This window comes from Ptychodera flava, chromosome 11 (genome assembly GCF_041260155.1).
Source record: "Ptychodera flava strain L36383 chromosome 11, AS_Pfla_20210202, whole genome shotgun sequence".
NCBI lineage: Eukaryota > Metazoa > Hemichordata > Enteropneusta > Ptychoderidae > Ptychodera > Ptychodera flava.
The window spans coordinates 42055739-42078840 of NC_091938.1; the positions used below are offsets into that span (position 1 = coordinate 42055739).

At 36.7% G+C, this 23102-nt stretch overlaps 1 protein-coding gene across 2 annotated transcripts; it reads right to left on the reverse strand.

The window, feature by feature from the left end:
• Positions 1–1942: 1942 nt before the first annotated feature.
• LOC139144305 (GTP-binding protein 2-like) lies at positions 1943–23047 on the reverse strand. Of its 2 annotated transcripts, none has more exons than XM_070714996.1 (12): positions 22603–23047; positions 20373–20399; positions 19536–19720; positions 17420–17531; positions 14619–14816; positions 13585–13759; positions 11213–11429; positions 10105–10240; positions 9306–9364; positions 5350–5521; positions 4552–4713; positions 1943–3072 (listed from the first exon to the last, which is right to left on the reverse strand). In XM_070714996.1, the coding sequence occupies exons 1-12, from the start codon at positions 22678–22680 to the stop codon at positions 2914–2916; spliced, it is 1680 nt and encodes a 559-aa protein (XP_070571097.1). In that variant the 5' UTR covers positions 22681–23047; the 3' UTR covers positions 1943–2913. The 2 variants fall into 2 exon arrangements, with proteins under 2 accessions (XP_070571097.1, XP_070571096.1); XM_070714995.1 differs by having other exon boundaries at positions 14613–14816; positions 22603–22825.
• Positions 23048–23102: the final 55 nt, after the last annotated feature.

The following is a 23102-nucleotide window of genomic DNA, read 5'->3' on the forward strand; positions in this document are numbered from 1 at the left end:
GACATTCGTAATGTCAGTTATTTTTACCAATTCAGATCCCATTCCAAACTGCAACTTTGAAGTTCAATTCTAAAAATTAATGTTGGTCCCTTGTATTATCCAAATACAGGAATCCTAAACTATATATTGCATAATAAATATTAATTTAAAAGGCGTTTAGTTAAAAATTCTCACAAATAAAGCTTGCTAGAAATGTGTTAGCAAATATCTATGACTATGGACAGGGAAAATTGAAAGTGGTTGATAGTTACATAATATGAGAAAAAGGGTTACACGGTCTTGTTCTTTGTAGCAAAATTGACAAGACAAAATACTAGGAGGAAGATTGTGAAACCAAATAATTTATACCTAATTATCAGCATAAGTAACTTCACATTCATTTTTTAAATTTCATTTTGAATTGCAAAACATACTTTATGGTAAATTGCCGTTATACCAAGTTTTATTAAAGACAGTCCAGGTATGCACAAAGTAATGGCTACAAAAAGGGATGGATGGTTCCAGTGACTTCGTTCTTGCAATATCAAAAAAATCCCAAATTGGCTAAGAAGAAGTGGCGATTCGGAGAAACAACTTAGTTCTTCTTTTTGATCTGAAGCTCAGGAGGTAGATCAGCCAGGGGGTAGATCAGCCAGGGGGGTAGATCAGCCAGGGGGTAGATCAGCCAGGGAGTAGATCAGCAAGGGGGTAGATCAGCCAGGGGGTAGATCAGCCAGGGGGTAGATCAGCCAGGGGGTAGATCAGCCAGGGGGGTAGATCAGCCAGGGGGTAGATCAGCCAGATCATTTAGGAAGTTCTACAGTAGATAGTTGGTGTGGTTTCTGACTACAACAATTGATCTAGTGGTCTTTACCATCAATTTTTACACTTCAATCTAATCTTGATGGGTGTTACAAGTCACACGTACGTCACCACCACCACATGCAATTGAGATGGGCCATCCTTACTTTGTAATACCCATTTTCTGAATCTAAAGCTGGATAACTTTGTTACTTTGTATTCATTTGATTCTTTTGAATTTGTTTCATGTCATATTACAGATGCAAATAACACAATTTCATCAAAATAAAGTAATTAGTAACAGGCACAAAGAAAGTAAACTTGAAAGTTATCATTCTAGTGGTTTCCAAATTAGAAGAGTTTTGACCAAAAAATTGAGTGAAAATTCAAATTTCGAATCTCACTATCATTTTATCAAAGATGATGCAGGTCAACAGAAACCTGCTGTGCAATTTGGAAGCTAAGTAACCTCACATTGGTATACCAAATGTGAGCTAAAAATAGAAAATATTGCAGTTATCTCTATCCAAGGCACTTACATGTATATGACTAAATATCAGAGTAATATGACTCTTAACTCAAGAGATATTTATTGTTAATTTACATAGTTTGAAGATTAGCATGTTCATTGGACAATGGCAGCTCTTCAACTCATGATGTATCTCCAAGCCAAATACTACAGTGATAGAAACAGTGGTTTGTGAGTTTTTGTAATGGGTAGGCATACGTACACACATGCAGACCATCCATCTTTAAGTAACATCCCATTGCCACATAGATGGCAAAAACTGGAGCTGAAAGAGACACAGCTCATGATCAATATCTGTCATTCCTTTCATTTCCTGAAGTCACAACTTGTGTCTTAATACAGAATATTACGACCACATCTCCATCGCCAAATTACATATAACTGATCAAAATGCTCGTAAACTTGTGCATGTACCTACCTAAATATTTGGGAATTTTTAGACACAGGTGCATACACACAAAGTGCATCTGAAGCGCGTCATACCTACATAAACACACAGAATTACACAACACATACACACGGAACCTTTCACAAGCACCACTTCTTTCCAGGAATAAATATGGCTGTCCAAAGACTCAAAGCTGATGGTGTATCTATGGACACCCATGTACAAATTCTAAGAAACACCTGAAATTGGGTATTATAGAGTTTAATTATCATACATTATTTTAAAAGTGTGAAAACAAGAATGTTTGATAAAAAATATGCTGTTTTGAAGGACAACACAATCTTTGGATCTATATACAAAAACACCTGACAATACTAATATTACACCTACATGCAAAACAATCAGATAAGATAAGTAGTTCAATCATACTCTGAAATGGATGTTACAATTTACAGTTTCTGTAGTGATGATGTTGAGTAAGGGATTTTCTGAACCACTGCAAAACATAATGATATCTTCGAACTTTACAAACCACACTGCCAATACAGAAAATACAAACACAAAGAATGTTTGTACCTTGATAAATCTTAGCAATTGAGAAATATGAGAGCATCCACACTTGAAAGATAGATCGTCTTCATTTAGTGTACACTATACTTGACTAAAAGTCTTTAGCTTGAGAGATCCTCGAAATAATTTCTACACTGAAAATCCCTGGAAGCAATCTTCATTCACAATGTGATGTGAACACACATATTGGAATTGAAGATCACTCGTGAAAGAGGTAATGTTTTAATTGATTCTAAAGGATTTCCAAAATGAAATCAGAGTGGCACACTGTTTCAATAATGCTGGTTACTTTCAATTGTGAATCAACTGGCTTAATGTTGGTAGTATATGGCAAGTACAAATCACCGTCCAAAACAATTCCAATTAATCCTTAACACTATGGAATTACATTTATGTTTTCTGCTGAACTTCATTTGGTTGTTTTAAATATAAGAAATTTGTCGATGAAGTTATGTTCATAGTATGTTGACGGTAAGTATATGTCAAAAATACATTAATTTTATATGGTTTGTAACAACAAAAGTTTACACCAAAACTTTAGGAGACTTTTTATTGTTTATTAAAATGTGCGGATCACAATGAAGGTCATTCCGTATTTGCCTGATATAACATTGATATTGTTCCGTATCTACATTTGGTTTTCTTTCTACCTGTCTGGATTATTGTATGGATGAACTTTGATGACTTGGCCAATCCCTTTAGTCTTGCCTTCACGGAAGAGTAATCTGGATCCTTCACGGATATATTCTGGATGCTTAATAAATTTAAATGTTACTCTTGCTTTTTCATTGGTCTGTACACTGGCCTGTGAACAAACAAGACCAAGTAGATCTCAATGATCAAGACCATGATAGATAAACAAAAATGACACTCAAGAAAAAATACTCATACACCTTAAGTTAAAATTACAAGTATTCTGCATGCTTACTTGAGAGCTATGAATTAGTGCAAACAGTATAACAGCACAGAATTAGTGCAAACAGTATAATAGCACAAAGTCCAGAAATTCAGTTTAAGCAACCAGCACTGTCATCAGCATAGTCCCTCCTTGATCAATTATTGTAGATTTAGAAATCTAACGATTATCTCAACATCTACTAGATGTTAAAAAAATAATGGCAATGATGCTCTGTAACTCCTAAAGCAGTAACAATTTTGTAATTATACAGCCTCATAACTGACAAAGAGGAGATGTCTCAATCTACAGACTCTGAGATGGATTGTAGGTTTAAGCATGATTTTTGTGATAGTGGGGGATGGCCGACCTGTTACAATTAGAAAGCAATGTGAATTCATATTAAACATGCAATAGTGCTAAATTTTTTGACAATGTAAAAAGCTAGTACAAATGCAAGAGGGTGTCATCATCATGCAGTAGATTCAAATGAATGGACTCTGATCTAGACTGTCAACAGTCCCTTGTGCCTTTTCTGTCTCTTATTGGTGTGGTCTCTCCTACATACATGACGGTGGGGGGAATTGCAAGCAAAGAGCCGAAGGCGCAAGCCACGAGTGTCGCCTTGTGTCAACGTACACTTTCGGAATGCCTAGCTCACGCCTTCGGCACTACACTTACGATTCCCCCCAAATCATCCTCTATGCGAGAGACTACACCAATAAGAGGCAGAAAAGGCAACAAGGGACTGTCGACAGTCTTAACTCTAACCTTACTGTGTGTAATTGGTTGAGAATATTTTGTATTTCAAATGTATTGTAAACATATGCAATGAACAAAAAAGACTGAAAAGATCATCAAAAGTCAGAGCTACTGTCCCATTAGTTGCAAAAAATGTGTACATGAAAATGAAAAAATAGGGAATAAGTTATCATGAATCATATCTTTAATTTTCAACTTTCATATCAATCATCAGGTATAAATAATATGGCTCTACCCTTGTATAATAAAAGTAAAATGTGCATTGTCATGACTCTTCAATCAAGGATGAGCTAATATACTCTGAAGAGTTGCCTTGCTTAAATCCTGATATATCCACATTTATGTTGTGTCTTGGATTGTAATATGCAGATACATGCATGCACACACATGAACTGATTGGGACTAATTCTGTAAGTCCTTCCCAGATGAGTCTGGTCAGGACTCCCGTTGCCATGGGAAATGAAATCAAAGGAGTAAACAAATTGCAATGACACACTTAGATTGAAATCTAAATCAATATCACAATAACGAGTCTAGTGTATCTACTGAGGGACTGTTGTTATGGGTAATGAGCTGTCAGAAGTATTATTTGTCTGTAGAGATATTTATGATTTAGACTAAACTTACCTTATCTATGTGTTCTAAAATGGCTGTCTGACACACACTACCAACGTGAACAGTTGTTTGGAATCTGATTGTTATAGCTGTACAGTGGAACAGTACATATACATCAGCCTCAAAAGATATGCATGACTGTGGTTTGGCTTCCAGTGCAACCATTACCATACCCTAACACACAAAAGAAAACCAAAAACAATTACTTGTCAATGAGTAATTGTAAACACTGCAGCATTGTGTAAACACTGCACAGATTCCAAGACAGAGCAATGAGGGGCTGAGTAGATCATAGAAACTCATGAATAATGAACATTACTCCCAAATTAATGTGATCTCACACTGGAGGTAGTGTCAACATACACAAACACAATGCACAAATAAACTAACAATAACAAAGGGAAAACAATTGCTCTAAAGAACCCTTTACAGATCAAAACAAAGACATTCCAATAAGAGAAGACCAAAAAACAAAAACATGAATGACACAACAATTATGATTGCAAGTGACTGACTGATAAAAGTGTTACTCATGATTCTTAAATGATAGCACCAAAGGATCACAGTGTCTGAGACACAAAGGATCTAGTTATCTTGCCATGGCTAATCTCTTACATCAAAACCCAACACAAAACACAATAAAAACAAAACATACACAATAATATGCCAACATTATCGAACATTAAAACACAAAATACCAGACAGCATTCAATAGCCAATGTGTGCAACCACTTTCCCGTGACTGAAGTTTGCAAAGCAATGCTAGATATCAAGAGTACATCACTTAATGATCGTAATGACCGGTATTACCTTTCTGAGTGTACATTTGTCAAAATCTCCTACAGCCAAGGTACCAGCTTGGGATGGTCTGATTATTCGACATGCTGACCTGTTTCTGTGAATGGACTGAATTTTCACTGGTGCAAAATATCCACTTTCAGATGGACCAACAAGTAAGGTGTCCTCTTCTGTTATAGTGCCCCTGTATTATAATATTAACAGAAAACTTTACTCATTCTTGGTTAAAGGAATACTGTCACCTGTTCCAATTTTGCCATAGTTACCATTGAAAGAGAAAATCTAACCAATCACAGATTTTAAGCGGGTGGCCGCTTTTAAAAAACAGCGCCCTCACATAGACATTTGAATACAAAGGAACGCCCCTTTGACCATATATAGGCATATTAGATTACAGGTGACTGTATACCTTGGTTAAAGGAGAATTATCTCAAGATAAAATGGAAGAATTAATTATCTTCAGTATTTATGGCCTGAAATATAATAATCGTATAGCCTATGATGACCTTCAAAGTATATCTGTACATTGCACTAGATACAACAAGTCATCGTTGATGACACAGTCCCCACTTGTTAATGGGTACTTTGATTACATGTCCTCAGAGAGGATAGAGTCATCTTCATTAATTAGGTCTGTGATAAAAATACTGCGATACAGATGGTGCTCAATGGCCAAGAATGAGTTCCATGGTGATGAAAACATAAAACCAATGTAGGCAACCATCCTAAAGTTCATAAAATGAGTCAACTAGGAATTAATCAACAGGATGTTGTAAACACTTTTGCATACAATCCTAACACTTAACAGATTATCACTGTTACCATATTTCTTGATGCAGTATTTACAACACTATGAGATCAACATCTGTATCAAGGTTCATCAATTTGACGTTGTATTAATTTGTGGCTATATCACTCTAATTAGGAAAGTTCATTACTTATGCAATTAAAAATTGATGAAAATGACACTGATAAATGTCTTTTTCAATGTTAAAGCAATGTGAGCTTAACATCTGTACAAAATTTCATGAATTTGATGCAGTATTTCTTGACATATCAGCCTACTTACGAAACTTCAATAATTGACATGTTACTGCTACATGACGTGAACAAATTGACGAGCATATGTATGAAATAGGTCAATGTCCTTGTACCAACTTTGAATGATACTGGTGGAAATATGTCTGAGTTATGGCTCTGTACATTCGAAAATTGTAACAAAATCACAGCCATGCAGCGATATTTGATCTTACTGTTTAAAAAATCAACATGTATATGTATAACATAAGTCAAAGTCCATGTACCAACTTCGAATAAGATCAGTTGAGACTTGCCAGAGTTATGGCTCTCGACATGAAACAACCATAATAACAAAATTGCTACCATGTGGCCATATTGGACCATCTCGTGAAACAAATCGACATACATATGTATAAATAAGTCAATGTCCTTGTACCAACTTTGAATAAATTCGCTTGATACAAGTCTGAGTTATGGTTCCGGACATGAAAAATTCAGAAAAAAAAATGGCACCACTGCGGCCATATTGGATTGTATCACAAAACAAATCAATGTGCATATGTATGACATAGGTCAATGTCCTTGTACTATGTTTCAATAAAATCCGTGAATAAAATCAGTTGAGATGTGCCCAAGTTTCGGCTAAGGACATGAAAAAATTGTAACAAATGGCTGCCATGCAGCCATATTGGATCATATCATGAAGCAAATTGACCTACATATGTATGACATAGGTTAATGTCCTTGTACCAACTTTGAATAAAATCGGTTGAGATATACCTGAGAATTATGGCTCTGTACATGAAAAAATCGTAACAAAATGGCCGCACGGCAGCCATATTGGATCGTATCACATTATAAATTGACATGCATATGTATGACATTAGTCAATCTCCTTGTACCAACTTTGAATAAATTCGCTTGATACATGTCTGAGTATTATGGCTCTGTACATGAAAACATCGTAATAAAATGGCTGCCTGGCAGCCATATTGAATCGTATCACAAAACAAATCGATGTACATATGTATGACATGGGTCAATGTCCTTGTACCAACTTTGAATAAAATGGGTTGAGATATGCCTGAGTTATGGCTCCTTACATGAAAAAATCGTAATAAAATGGCCGCCTGGCGGCCATATTGGATTGTATCACCAAAAAATCAACGTGCCTATCTATGACATTGGTCAATGTCCTTGTACCAACTTTGAACAAAATCGGTCGAAACATGTCTGAGTTATGGCTCTGTACATGAAAAAAATTGTAATAATATGGCCGCCTGGCGGCCATATAGGACCGTATCACAAAACAAATCGATGTACATATCAATGACATTGGTCAATGTCCTTGTACCAACTTTGAATAAAATCGGTTGAAAAATGTCTGAGTTATGGCTCTATACATGAAAAAATCGTAATAAAATGGCCGCCTGGCGGCCATATTGGATCATAATACAAAACAAATCAATGTACATATCTATGACATTGGTCAATGTCCTTGTACCAATTTTGAATAAAATCAGTTGAAACATGTCTGAGTTAGGCTCTATACATGAAAAAATCGTAATAAAATGGCTGCCTGGCGGCCATATTGGATTGTATCACAAAACAATCGATGTACATATCTATGACATTGGTCAATGTCCTTGTACCAACTTTGAATAAAATCGGTTGAAACATGTCTGAGTTATGGCTCTTTACATGAAAAAATCGTAATAAAATGGCCGCCTGGCGGCCATATTGGATCGTATCACAAAAAAATCAATGTACATATCTATGACATTGGTCAATGTCCTTGTACCAACTTTGAATAAAATCGGTTGAAACATGTCTGAGTTATGGCTCTGTACATGAAAAAATCGTAATAAAATGGCCGCCTGGCGGCCATATTGGATCGTATCACAAAACAAATCGACGTGCATCTGTATGACATATGAAGTAATCCTTGTACCAAGTTTGAATGATATCGCTCCTTGCATCTCTGAGATATCTGCGTGAACGGACGGACACACGGACGGACGCACGCACGCACGCACGCACGGACATGACCAAACCTATAAGTCCCCCCGGACGGTGTCCGTGGGGATTAATGAAGAGGTCCAGACATTCTGCAGGCTGAGTCACAGTTAATACCTCCATGTTCTACTTTAAGTTGATTTCTGCTCTATGATAATTATCAAGCATTCATCAATGCTGTAGTAATTACAGCCACTTTGATTTTGACAGGACCCCTTGGTAGATAGCCTGATTTGCAGTAGCAGTGTTGTTGAGCATACATATCTCCATCTACAGATAGTGTACGGCGCATGGTATATGAAAAGTTATGGCATTCGTCCACAGGACTAAAAGTGGTTTCTTGACAGTTAAATTGTTTTTCACTATGGAACATCTTGATTTGCCTATGTATGTTCTTCTTGTATTAGTTCTGTAGTTCAAGTGCATAATTTCCTAAGTAGGGGAATATCCTTTGTAAAAATACGGTGGTTTCAATTGGGTTGGAACTCACAATGTATGGTACCCAGTCACCTAGCGGAGAAGCCACAGACAAAACCGTTCGGCCAAATCCACAATCTCAAAAAAGATTGGTTCAATAATGGAGCTAAATTGTTACAATATTTCTGACTTCGACCCCTCCACACACTGTAGAGTTTGTGAAGCACTCACGCTCGTACGCTCTCTATCACACATCGCACACAAACTGTATCGAGGCGAAGCAATGAATACATCGCTTAAACGGGAGAAAGACAGCCTTGGGGACAATTCTGTCCACCAGCAGAGCTATCAACCCAGGAGAGAAAATACGGTATTTTCAGTTGAGTTCAAACTCACAATGTATGGTACCCAGTCACCTAGCGGAGAAGCCACAGACACTGTGCTGTGCATGACAGGGGTAAATGGACATTGTTACAGTTTTGTAAATACTAATACAAAATAATGGAAGAGCTTACCTCAGAAGTGTACCACCTACAACATTTCCAACATGAGGAACATTGAAGATTTCATCAACCTGCAATACACAGACACAACTATGAGTAAGATTTCTGAGATTCATGTTTAAGAGACATTGTGGTATTGAGTGAAAATGCTAACACTTGGAGTAACATTACTGGGACATAGTCAGTGTGATGAAATACAATACTTGCAGTAACATTTCTGGTACATTGTCAGTATGATCATAGGTTATGTACTTCACTACAGATGCAGTGCTATATCGTTCAACAAAGGTCACTGATAATGACCAAATTCATTATCATACATGAGTCCATATTCATGTGAAAGGTGGAGAAGCAACCTACTTTTTAGGACTTTGCACAACATTTGGAGAGCGATAGCTTCACAAAGCGACAATTAAGAAGGGCCAAACAAGGCAGATCCAATGGCCAGCTTATCAACCATTAGTAGCATTGGAGATACAGCAATTTAAATGGCAGCAGCAAGTAAAATAGAAAGTTTTCAAAGCCGTGTGGAGAGGACTGGCTGTGTAAGCTGGCTGCCTTCCCTTTGTATACACTCTCCTATATATTGGATGCCCCAGCCTATGTCACACATAGCTCATACAAACATAGTGATTTTATCAAGTACTGCTATGCAGAAAGGAAGCTCAACCCTGATGAAATACTAAATAAGCTTAAATGATATCATAATTATGATTTATATTTTTCATAATTATGAAAATAATATCTTTAGACTATTCACTTCTAGTTTGCCTGTGATCACTGGAGTAAGAGGTTTGTATATTTATCCTACCTGAAATTCTGGTGATTCCTGCGTTAACCTCTCTTGTTCTTTACTATTATGCAATGGTGGTAAGACATTCAGAAAACTTTTCAGTAAATCAAGATATTGGCCAGTTACACTGGATACTGTAAATATTGGACAAACACTGAAAAATAAGAAAACAGTAAAAACATGTGTTAGGCCTTGGCAAGTTGGACAAAGTACAGATAAATCACAGGGTTTTACCAATTTAGATAGATCTTGTTTGATTTGTATCATACCCAGGAACATTTGATTATTTGACTGACAAAACTTGAAAGCTATCATACAAATACCTTCATAGTATATGCCTTGCCTAAGTTGGCGTTAGATTCTGATCCTTTGAAAATAGTCAGCTTAAGAGACCCACATACAAAAGCTTTTAAATCATCAATAATGAAAAACTTCCCACGGAAGCAAATGTGTCTGACAACTGTTAAGTCATGTTTTGATTGTAACAGTTCTCATTTGTACTTGCTGCAATCATTGAAGCATAACGCAAAGTGACATGCATATCAAAATCATAGTGCAATATCCTTCTATGATGTTTGAATGGAATTGGTTCTGATCAGCCTCAGGTATTGCTGTGGATATAAAAAAATAGTGTCAATGACACTGTGTCCATTCTTGATCACAATCTATTGATATTAATATGAACCGTATCTATATCAAACAAACGCGGTCAAATACTAGTCAGTATTATGAACAGAACCTGGGTTATAAAAGGAGTTAACTTTTGAAATGTTTTTATGTCAAACTCTAATTACAAGAGTGGATAGTTCTGTAACAATACAGAAAAACAAACAGGAAAACATATGAGGAAACATTAAATTGACTGAACATGAATTTTCAAGTTTCTGACGTGGTGAAAAATGAACAGGTACTATGGACATATTTTTCAAGTCATACTCACAAAATAATAAAAAACTCCACGGGCAACACAAATTGACTAATCTGTAGGTTATACTAATACAAGAAAACATGAATAAATAAGCATTCAGTTGATTGTGTAAATTATAACAGATTTGAAAATAAGTATCATCATGTAGCAAACCCTTTGAGGGCCAAGGAAAGAGTACAGTTACATTTGAATTCTCACCGTGTGGAGTGAAGATGGGTTGCTGCGGTCATTGCATCATCTACATTTCGTATTCGTAATGTGACTTTGTTGCATCCTGGACCTTTTAGGAGTTTTTCCAAGTACAATACAGTCCTTTCAACAGTTGCTGGAGGGCATAGGTCTATCTTGCTCACCACAACAAACACAGGCACTTCTAAAGCCATTGCTAAACCAAGATGTTCCCTTGTTGTACCAACTGCACAAGAAAAACATTTAATAAGAAATTACAACTATTCTAGTTTCATAGTGTGTAGTCAACCATAAGAACTCATATCAATGTATTACTCTTGTGTAGCCATCAAATGATTGGCCATATCTTTGTTATGTTATAACATAACACAACACAAACCATGTACTTGGAGTATAAATGGAGGCAGGCATCTTGGCAACATTAGATTTTGTCAGCTATTTGGCAAAGACACAAACCAACCAATCCTATGTCCTACATTTCAAAATTTTATCTTAGGTCCTGAATGGACTTAACAGAGACAGGGGCTGGTGCAATTGGTGAGGTTCACCATTTTTCTTGCAACAGTTTGGTGGAGGGCCGTTTTATTTCACACATGAATCAGAAAGGGGAAGGGCTGTGTGCAAGGATATGGAAAAAATCAATTTAAAGTGTTGCACTGAAATATGAATGCAAAGACCATGGTTTGTCCCAAATCCATTGTTTGTCTATGGTAAAGTTGGACCTGTATACAGGGAACTGGGGGTGAAAGGTTTAAGTGTGGGAATTATAAAATATATAGAAAGGGCACTGCAGTTTCAATTGCACTTGTATTGCCAAATACTTTCTCTGCATAATAGTAGTTCAAAAGCAAAGAACATTTACATGACTTTCAAAGTATGAATATAACTTTCACCCTTTACCTGCCAGACAGTATCACTTGCCCATCAGCCAACTCAGTGAAAAGCGGTATTGAGCCAAAACCATACATATTTCAACCCATTTGGCTTAGTCTAGTCCAAAAGATTTAGTCCATAAAAATCATGTTTACAGTATCTGTGATTTCAGGGGCCTTCAAATGTTAATTTTTGGCACCAAATGGGACATATTGTGCTTTACTAGTTTTAACGAACTTGACCTGATGGTGAAATATGAACTTGGCAGGAAAAGGGTTAATATCTTTTGTAAGAGTGAAATAGCAGATGATGTAGCTTCACTGTTAATTTTTGCTGAAAACAATAATAGAACTGCTGTATAGCTCTCCAAACTCAAAGTCAAAGACAACTTACATGAATGGAGGAAATGCCATTGCCCTTTGATGTGATTCATTTCATTGCATAGGAAGTGTGAACTATCTCCAGATTTGCATTCTAATATTTTAATAGGATTATATTCAAGAGTACTGATTGCCTACAGCACAGCGAACTTTGCACCGAGAAAATGCACAAATTTGTAACTTCTGAAGTCAAAATATGAAAGTGGTGATAATGAAGCCAACTTTTGAATTTCAAAGCTCTAAGACCAGAGGTTACATATCAGAAAAATGGTTTAACTAAAATGGTGTCTTTGTCGTTTTTGAGTGCACATTATCTGAAATATCACCCAAATTTTCATACAAGTATTTATTTTTGCATATCAATAAGAGAAGAAAGACGTCACTTTCAAACAGCCCTACTGAAATGCAAAGTATTTGCAATAGGAGAGGGTCATTTGTTCATGAAGCTTTTTGTTTCAACAGTTAATAGAATATGATTTTTCGAGTATTGGAAATAAAGTCACAAATATAGGAAGGGAAGGGTAATGCACATGCTCACTGGCTCAAGTAATTAGAAGCGTTTTTATGTCACTGAGCTGTGTTTTTGTTTTAGCCAGTGGCCTAGTAAATTTTACTAGAGTTTCCAAGTCATGTTACCGGGGTGCCATGTGTTACATCAATGCAATCCTATCCAGAGATGACATAAATTATACCAGGGTTCAAACACCATTTGCCTATCTATTGAAACCTTAGCAGAGACACTGACAGAGTCTGTCCAGCTACCTGTACTATTACATGCATGCAAGACTACTAAGTCAGTGATTCCAGCAGCCGAAACTTACCTATCGCATTTACCCCATACATGTGCACATGTTATGCTTTCATCAAAGCATTAAACATAAAAAGTAACACTAAATGAAAAATAATTGATTGAAATTACTTTATTTTTATCATAAATCACAAACTTGAACCAAGTCTGGTATACATGCAAACAGACACTGAGCTGATGACCACCCAGCACTGTACATACTATATGGCAAACAGGACCTACAAGTTGGAATTTACTACCTTTAGCTTTACTGATGCATATAAATCATTTGTGCAAAGGACAATAAAGGCGTTTTCATTGCTAGACTTAAAATTACATACCTACTCCCATGTTAGCACTGACAACGAGCATAGCAAAGTCTGGTGAGTGACCTGTCAAGCCAAATATAGTAGTTTTCAAGTATTTTTGATGTCCAGCTAGGTCTATGAATGTAATAAGTTTTGATGCTTGTTCACATATTTCTTCTGCTGTTCTAGAATCACTGTAGTTTATCACCTGAAAGTGAAAAAATATTGTAGTACAGTCAGTCATACACAACAACTGCATTTTCTCATACAAGGGACTAACTAGCCCAAATAGCTTCAATATGAGATGTCCAACTAACAACAAGCAAGTTAGTGGCTAATATAGCTCTGCTGTTATTTATTTTAAATAAGCATGGCATGCATGTACAGCACCTAAAAATCAAATTCTATATGACAGCTGTCAATGGAGTTAATGATCAAAATTACCGCATATCTTGTCCATGTTATTGAATGTTTTACAAAATTACACATATATTATGTGTGGACTGGTACCATATTTCTTTGTGCCGTTACCCGGGTTTGGAGCTTGTAAATTTCATTAGAAATTTGGTTGTGCATTTACCCAATCTACCATAATGTATACCTGCATCTTAATTTGTTTTACAAAATGATCAATGAACTATGATATACATCAATGTCGTGTTGCAACAGTACCTGGCTAAATGTTGCTATGCATTTTTTCAAGTGTCTCCTTATCAATGACAAAACTACAGCCAAGTCATCAGCCTTTCTACAAAGTGATTTTTTGTCATTTCGAACATGATAGATTTTAAAGCAATGAGATATTTTCAGTGACTCTTGGTTCCAAAATTGTAACCGATTGCACATTGTCACCCACCCATCAACAACTCTTACAGTCCAATAGTTTGCATATAGAGTGATTCAGCAGGGACTGTGTTATCAATGATGACTTGCTTATGATGGTTGAGAATCAACTAATGGAGAATACCTCAGAACAATGATCTCCTAGGCATTGCTATTACTGTACATGTATCTAGTTTGGTATTGGAAATATGATTTGAAAAAAATAGCTTTTTCTTTACCCTTACCTCTCCCTTGCTATCAAATCCTAGAATTTCATGGCTTATACTTGAAGTTCTTCCCGACTGTATTTCATGTAGATGACGAAATAGATTAAGTCTAGCACGTCCTCGACCATTGTCCTTCTCACCCTGTGTTAAAACTCCTAATATTGTACTTTTACCAGCATCAGCATTACCAAGTACTGCAAGCCGCAGATCTATGAACTGTATTGATGAAACAAAACAAATAACTTGTAAACAAACAGAAAAAGATTAAAAGGTAGATGCATCATGAGAATGTGATGGACTATCTACCAAACTTTATATAATTTAACCATTTTATCATTTTTGATGGAACACTGCAAAATTGTCAGTGCAATTAATAACAATAAACTTTGCTTACTTCTTGATATATTTGTCTTTGTAGTGTTGGTTGTGAAAGATCATGTACATGTAATACGGAATGTGTCACTTATCATTCCACAGTTGGTCTATACCACTTTAATGATGAGTGGGTCATGGAAAAAAATTCAGCATAAACCATTTCAGTATTATGGTCAGCTGTCAACATAGTTGTTCACATTTCAAGAATTTTCAATAAAAGTACAACTTACAGTTGTCCATATCAAGCAAACTCTGTCAATTACTGGAATATAGTATCTGGTAAGGTTTGAATACTTTATTGAGGCATAGTCAAGTAGTTCTCTCATAATTTAGAATGAACAAAGAAAATGTCCTAGGAAACCTACATATCAAATTTAAATGTACTGGTATAAGTAGATTTTGGAAAGGAAATTTTCCAATCAGAAATGACAAAAATATTCTTGGAAACATAATTATGTTAGTTTGTGAAATATATTCTTCAGAAAATATATAATGTTGCTTTTCATGAAAAAAAGGATGTGATTGTTAATAAAGTCCCCATATAATCCAATTTTGTGTTTGTTTGTTGCTCAGATGTAAATGAGTGAGTAGTGCTTACAAATGTATGTTACATGCTTATTGAAGGGTTCAAGGTTTTTCACTTGGCGCACAAGTTATCGGAACACCAAATTAGGTAATTACCCAGCAACTTGGCTGAGTACTTTGCTATTTGACCTGGCATTTACCTAAACAAGAGTCTGTTTTATGGTCTGAAGACTGATAAGATATCCACCACACCCAGCAGGCAGCTCCTCCACTGAGTAAACTGATATGCCTACACTGCAAAAAACATTTTTGACTGGCAGCTGCATGTAGTTGATGGGAGAGTTTTGAAGGGCCGGAATAAAATGTTGTAAAGTGTAAAACATGATTTGCCGCTGTCATTTTGTGTCCTGTTTTTGTATATGCATGTTATTACCAGTTTTTAATCACAATTACATACATTGAAGAAACACTGACTGTCAGAGCAACCATCCAATCATATGTCAAAAATGGACTGTTCCATCAACGTCGGTGGTGGGCTCATGGAAGGTGGTAAATTTGACGAGTTTTGTAACTCTAGATTTACAAGGGATGCTGCTACATGTATGTTTCAATTCCAAATAACATACAGAGGCAAAACCTGTCAGGTTCAGGCCCAGGACACAAAATGAGTACAATAGATTGTGTTACATCATAATATTTATTCCCCCTTTTCACAATTTTCCCATAACTATATGTCAGTTGAAAATGGGTTGTTCCTGTGTGTAGGCATATCAGTTTACTCAGTGAGAGCTGCCTGCTGAGTTTGGTGGATATCTTATCAGTCTTCAGACAATAAACAGACTCTTGTTTAGGTAAATGCCAGGTCAAATTGCAAAGTGCTAAGCTAAGTTGCTGGTAATTACCTAATTTGGTGTTCCGATAAGTCGTGCCCTCGCTGTAATAGAGCAATGGACATATCATATTGGTATGTGTTAAACATGGATAAGCAAATGTATAGGAGATCCATAGGCCCCTTTTGACGAGTAGCTTTGGTAAGAAGTGAATGTCTCCTATGAAATTTGTAACATTTACAGGGTAATTGTTGTTTATTGTGTTTTTGTAATAGAATGACCTGATATTATCCTTAATTGCTAGGACTTATAATCCTATGTATGAGTTACACTTGACTGGCCCCCATGCTGTGATGATTTACTTAACCAATCAATGACCTGATAGCTGTGTGTATGTTGATTTAACACAATGATTGGAACTACAATAAATGTATCACTGGCATCTGTATTCTGGGTAGGGTGCATCTTGCCATTTAGCATCCTTGTGGATCCAAATCCCTCATCAGTATTTGGGTTTCCTCCATGAAATATTTGCTAAAGTTGGTCAAAATAATCTCCGAGTTTTGCTGTCTTTTGGCTATGGTTATCTATCAGTATTAATGTGATCAAGGCATGCAAGTTCATGAAGATCTTGAGAATATAAATCTTTTTCCTATTTTTTTGTCCTTTACTATTTCTTTGGATATCAGGTCAATTTTTGAAAGTAATTGAAAGTTTGGATGGTGTTCAATACGTAAATAAGCATAGATTAATTGTTAATGGAAGATAACAGAGATTGCTCAAGTATAAGCCCCTCCCCTAGTATGACCACCATTTTGTGTTGTGGGGCTTACATGGACAAATATGGTATATGACATAATCAATTGATGTGCATATGTATGCCAGAGTGTATTATCCTTGTACCAAGTTTAAGAGAAAGCCATGGCATGTGAGATATCTACATAGATGCATACACTGACATACACACCCCAGTCATCTCTGACTTTGTCCATGGAGACACGTTAAAGACATATTATTAATACTGATGGTGATATAAGGCCCATCTCTGGCAAAGTATATGAAGTGTTTACAAAGCAGATCTTTATTTACCTGCTGGTCATCAGGTACTTTTCTCACAAGCACTTCACAGGCTCTCCGTTGTTGTTCTGTTCCCATACTTTCAACTATCCTTTCTCGCAATATAGTTGTTGAAGCTCCAAGTCTTTATAGTAAGACAAAATGTATGAGGTGTTTATGTCACTGTACACCTTTTTTGACTAGAACTGAGGTAAACTTGACAAGAGTTTAAGATATTTTGGCCAAACATGAGAAATTCTGCTCAGAGAAGTTACATATGCAAATTTAAAACCATTTGAACATATCCAGATGGAATCATTTCAGGCATCTTGCAAATCAAACTTAAAAGCGGCGTGACAGGCACTTTTGGAGAAATGAACACCTTTCAAAAGGATTCTAATGAGTAATATTTATTCCTTGTCTTTAAGTAATATTTACTCCCTGAACTTACTGCTATTTCAAATTTGTATGGTGCAAAGAGACCCTATAATGATAACATATTTTGCTGCTTAGAAGGCCTCAGGCCCATCTCCATAAGAAGGTATATCTCTGAGATATACTGAAGAAGCGGTTTTACGTGACTTCATCAATGAGTACCGGTGTGTATAATAGCATCAATTGCACTAAATACTGTATATGCAAATGACATATTCAATAGATACAGATGGTTTGTTTAATGTCAATGGTACTGAATACCATACAAATGACTAACATATTAAATAGATACATGTACATTTGGTTTGTTTAAGTTGAAATGGGGACAGAGTGTCTGCAGGTTAATATTGTTATAATGTAGCTCATTAAAAGCAACAAATGAAAATACTATCACAGGGACACCAACTCCTGCTCTTGTCATGTAACCTTCCAAAATTCCAGTGTAAGTAAATTCAACACTAATTTTTCAGTTACATTTGGTGTTGCTAACATGTACAGCATAACTGGCAAATCTACTGTAAGATGGGTCACCAAAGGCCTTCATCACTATATCTTGAAAAACAATCCAAAATGGTCACAATGCAAAGACACTTGCTGCAGCTAGAAGCCATGCACAGAGAATTTTGTCAAGAAGTTGGTTGCACAACCTCTCTTGCTGTCACGTACAGTGATGCTTAATCAATAATTTTGGAAAATAATCATGCTAATAGAGACTAAAGACAATTGATTATCTCTGTCTGTCTGTCTCTCTCTCTCTCTCTCTCTCTCTCTCTCTCTCTCTCTCTCTCTCTCTCTCTCTCTCTCTCTCTCTCTCTCTCTCTCATATGCCAATGCTGGCAGTTTCTGTTGCAGTCACTGTTCATAGTGTCAGCTGACTGTTAGCCAAGCAACAAGGTCTGGCAAGGTAGACTACATGACATAGACTCACTACCATTTCCAGCGTAGTCCAACTTCAGAACCAAGAATGTTTTGTGTTTTCTTGTGCTCTGCGTTACTGCTACAGGTAATATTTTGCATTTGTAATATTACTGCTAATAATTGTCCCTACCTTCATCTCTTTGTTTTGGTTTGTATAACATTGTGTGATCAGTTTGCGTTCATTGTGATCATAAATTTGTAGAAAAATAGCATAAATTAAATCATTTTGAAAATTCCTGCTGCACTGAAGATTGGTTTGATGCTGTATTTGAATATTATACGCTTGATGAACGATGTCATGGACTGACAGCCAGACATACATACATTTTATAGACAGACAGACATAAAGTACAGTGATTTTTTACACTTATCAGATATGCTCCCATTGTTATATATCTATCACAAAATAGGAACTAACAAAAATGTGAGCTAAAATAGACAATTTCTATTCTATTCTATTTGTCAAAGATTTACGTAGGCATCAACAGAAATATCTGCCGCATATTAAAGATATTGGAGCAGCAGTAGGAAAAGATGAATGTTTGAAATAATTGAAAAGTTGGCAGATACCAACCACATGACAAATGCAGCTGGTAGTTTGTAAAGTTCTTGTACTTCACAGCGGAGTTGAAAAGTCAGACATTACAGTGCCAAGAAAATGTGACTGGACATTGGTAAATGCTGTGCCAAATATACAAACACCGTAACAATCAAATGGAATTTTTATGTGATATTTACAACGAGTACATATGATATAGAAATTCATATAACAAAACCAACAAATCATTTTCCTTACTTTTCTGCCATTCTATTGAGGGTTTTCAATGACGCATCCAAATCTTCATCAGAAAGTCCTGCCAACATGCCATTGTCTTCAACACCTATCTCATATATTGCTTCTCCTTGACCCTCACGTAAACGCCATTTCATTTGCGTTACTAAATGTTCAAACCGGAATGGTGATGGGTTGACAAGTTTCAGCTGTAAAGACAAAATAAACTGTTAAACACTGCGGTATTTCCAGTTGAAATTTCCCGATCAAAACAGGGTCCTTACACCAAAAAGACACTTAAAATTCAGAGACTTTCAAGGACTTTTTCAGCAACTTACAAGGACTTTTTGAGGTCCAAAACACCATTTTTAAGGTATCATTTTTACAAAATATAATGTTCACATATCATTTACATGCTTTAATGTCACAACTGATCATTTCAGCAGTTTCCAAAGTTATGGATGGATTGTCAATTTTCCGTGACAATTTTCTGGCTGGTGATTGATCCATGGTCTAAAGCCTGAATCTGTGACACAAAACTAGGATAAAACAATTTGGAGTTCCTACATGGACAAGAACGAAAAAAATGAGACTGTCTTTAATTAATTTGATATTTGATCAACACTTTAACCTTACTTTGTTCAGTCAGTGACAACTTGAAAAAAACTCATTTGCATAATTTATAATAGTCCCCCACATAATTAAACCCCCCCCCCCCCCCCCCCACCCCCGAAAAACCAAAAAAAACTTTCAAGCATATGGGGACATTCCCCATTGTGAGAGAAACCTGGTTCAAACAATGTAGCATATATCATATCAACAGTTACTTAGCATTAAAGGAAAAGCTATGGACGTCCTTACCTTATACTCAACATTTCCTTCTTCAATCTGTTAAAGAGATGGGAACAACACACAAGTGACAATACGGTCTTAAATCAATGTAAGACTTTCTGGGCCTTATCTGACATATATCTAACAGTGAAAACTAATGAATACAATGTAACCAGTATGATTTTTCAGGGAAACAAAATTACACCAATTTCCAATGTTATCTTGAGTGAATCAATACAGAGAAACATGACAGAAGAAAACATATGTAAACAGAAAATGTTGTCAAATTTACATACTGTAAGTGCCTGGCTGTTAATATAGTTATAATGCTTTTCCTAAAAGATTTACACCGGGAAAAGGGGAAGAGAGGGACAAATTTCAATAAGGTCATCCCTGTGGACCAATTTATGGAATATCACTGCTGTCAGTCAAGAATACTATTAGATGTTTCAATCATATTGCTGCTTTACAAAAACATGCCAGGAAAACCATTATTAATTGAAGGGATTCCACAATTGTTATTTATGCAATATGTATCCCCTCCTGGCTACATATGGATGGATAAAAAGAAACTTTGCACAACCTGTACAAGGCATAGCCAAGTACATTATGGAGCGCAGAGTTTGCTCGAGTCCATTGTGGGCTCGGACTGGGTACATATATTCTCATCTGCAGTCTGTGTTCTAATTCGCCAATTGATAGTCACGTGGGATGCATTCTTTTTGTGCTGATCCACGTAAATGACGTCATCAGGTTTCATTGTCGGAACTGTTGCCTGCTGGGCATCAGTTCCGAAAAATGATGCCCGCTGACGTCAAAAACGACATTGACGCATGCGCGAACCAGAATGTAAAAACAAAGATGTTGTCTGCGGCCGATCGAAATGATAATCGAGAAATTTCAAGGTTTGTCACACTTTCTGAAGAAGAACTGAATGCTCTAAAAGGACGAAAACGATAATCAAAGGTGCATTGAATGTTTTTTACAGAAGTATTGCGATCTTGTTGGGAAAAACTCAGCACCACTCCAACATATTACATGCTTCAAGTTTTGTGTATGGTACGTTCAGCATGACTGCAGATGAGGTGTGTTATAAAACATGTATTGACTGGCCATGAGGGCAACAGCATACATCTTTAACCCCTCAGGCCTGTGAGTAACCCCCAAAAACTGACTGTTGATCTGAGGCCGAAAGCCGAGGGAGTCTGTTTTGGGGGTGACTCACAGTCCCTCACAGTACAGACATATGCTGATGGCCTGTCAATATGTGTATACTGCTATTATTGTATAGTTTTGGCAATGCCAGAGAATTTATAGATATAGAAAACATCTTCAACCTCAATACCAGATAATTGGATAGGTCACAATATACACTGGTATTGACAAAGCTGTAATATAATTTGAAGTAGTTGGGAGCAAAAGAGTACTTAACCGATAACTAACTGCACTTACTTTATATATTCAGGAAAGAGTGTTGGGGTTTGTCAAGTATCCCAGGGTTGTCACAGTACATCCTAGCTGCAATATTTGTATCCCTGGTGGAGCTAGACCCTGTGGCTTGGGCTTCTGTCCTGCGTCTCGCACTATGCCCCAACCAGGTAGGGGCATTACAGCGTGAGCTGCATAACAGAAGGCCAAGCTGCGTGTAGCTGCCGCAGCCCAGCTCCACCAGGGCTACAATATTATTGCAGCCAAGTACCCCTCCCTACATGGATGGATTTTTTACATCCATGCTAGCTCCCTGGTACTTTTATGCATCTATTGAATCCCTTTGATTATTGCAGTGTTTCTTTGCATATATTTGCAGTTGAAACGCCAGGGTCAACAACTTGTTCTGCATTTTTATTGGCAAAAAATAAAGAATATATAAACAATTCCCATGTTGTGTAATGATATTCATACATGGTAAAAAGTGGACCCCTACTTTGCTGCGGATCCGTAGCCCTACCACTCCCTATGCTTGTTGTATTGGGGGAATGGTACACAACACAACAAGCAAAGGAGTGGTAGGGCTACGGATCCGCAGCAAACCCCTACTACACTACATTTTGATAACATGGTTGTATTTTCGTTTCACGCCCTGTGGCACTTCAGGTAATACACATGCAATTATTGCTGCCATAGCAACAAGAAAGCTTGCCTTTCTTGTGCATAAAATGTTGAATGGTGACTCTCAATGTTAGAAAAATATCTGTTGTCAGTGTTGACAGTTTTGTTTAGCAGAATTAAATATACAACAAGACAAGGGCTAGCAACTAACCTCTGGTGGAAGACTCGACAACGACGGCAAAGAATTTTTATCACTCGAAGCTGCATCTACGTTCAATCTTGGATCCATGGTAATCCCTACCAAATTATGCACAAATCAAACTCTAGCGACGATACTGTCAAATTTAGATGCATTGCTGGGGATATCGCCGGCACACTCTTGCCGGTTCGTTGCGGCATAGCGAACTGAACACTTACAGCTGTCTTGCATCAGCGTTTTCTGGTGACGTAAGCATTATGTGTATATCAGGTCAGGTCACGAGTGACACACAGTGCTACGATACACGGTCGAGGTCCGTACTCGCTTTCACGTTTTGAACTTACACGTCCACCCCTTATGATCTAATTAAGTTATGACTTATGTGATAAGTTCTTCTTGCAGCACTTGAAGACAGTAACTGTGCGATGCATGTTCGCAAAAACAGCAACTGCAACATATGCATATTTGCATACAACAGATACAGCCAATCAAAGGAGCTCAGTAATACATAT

Excerpts from the sequence above, each read along its gene's own strand:
- LOC139144305 (XM_070714995.1), bottom strand. The coding sequence starts at position 22,680 with ATGGATCCAAGATTGAACGTAGATGCAGCTTCGAGTGATAAAAATTCT. Across the intron at positions 17,532-19,535 it reads CTCAATAGAATGGCAGAAAA|ACTTGGAGCTTCAACAACTA; the intron begins GTAAGGAAAATG and ends CTTACTATAAAG. Across the intron at positions 10,241-11,212 it reads ACCCATCTTCACTCCACACG|TGTTTGTCCAATATTTACAG; the intron begins GTGAGAATTCAA and ends CTTATTTTTCAG.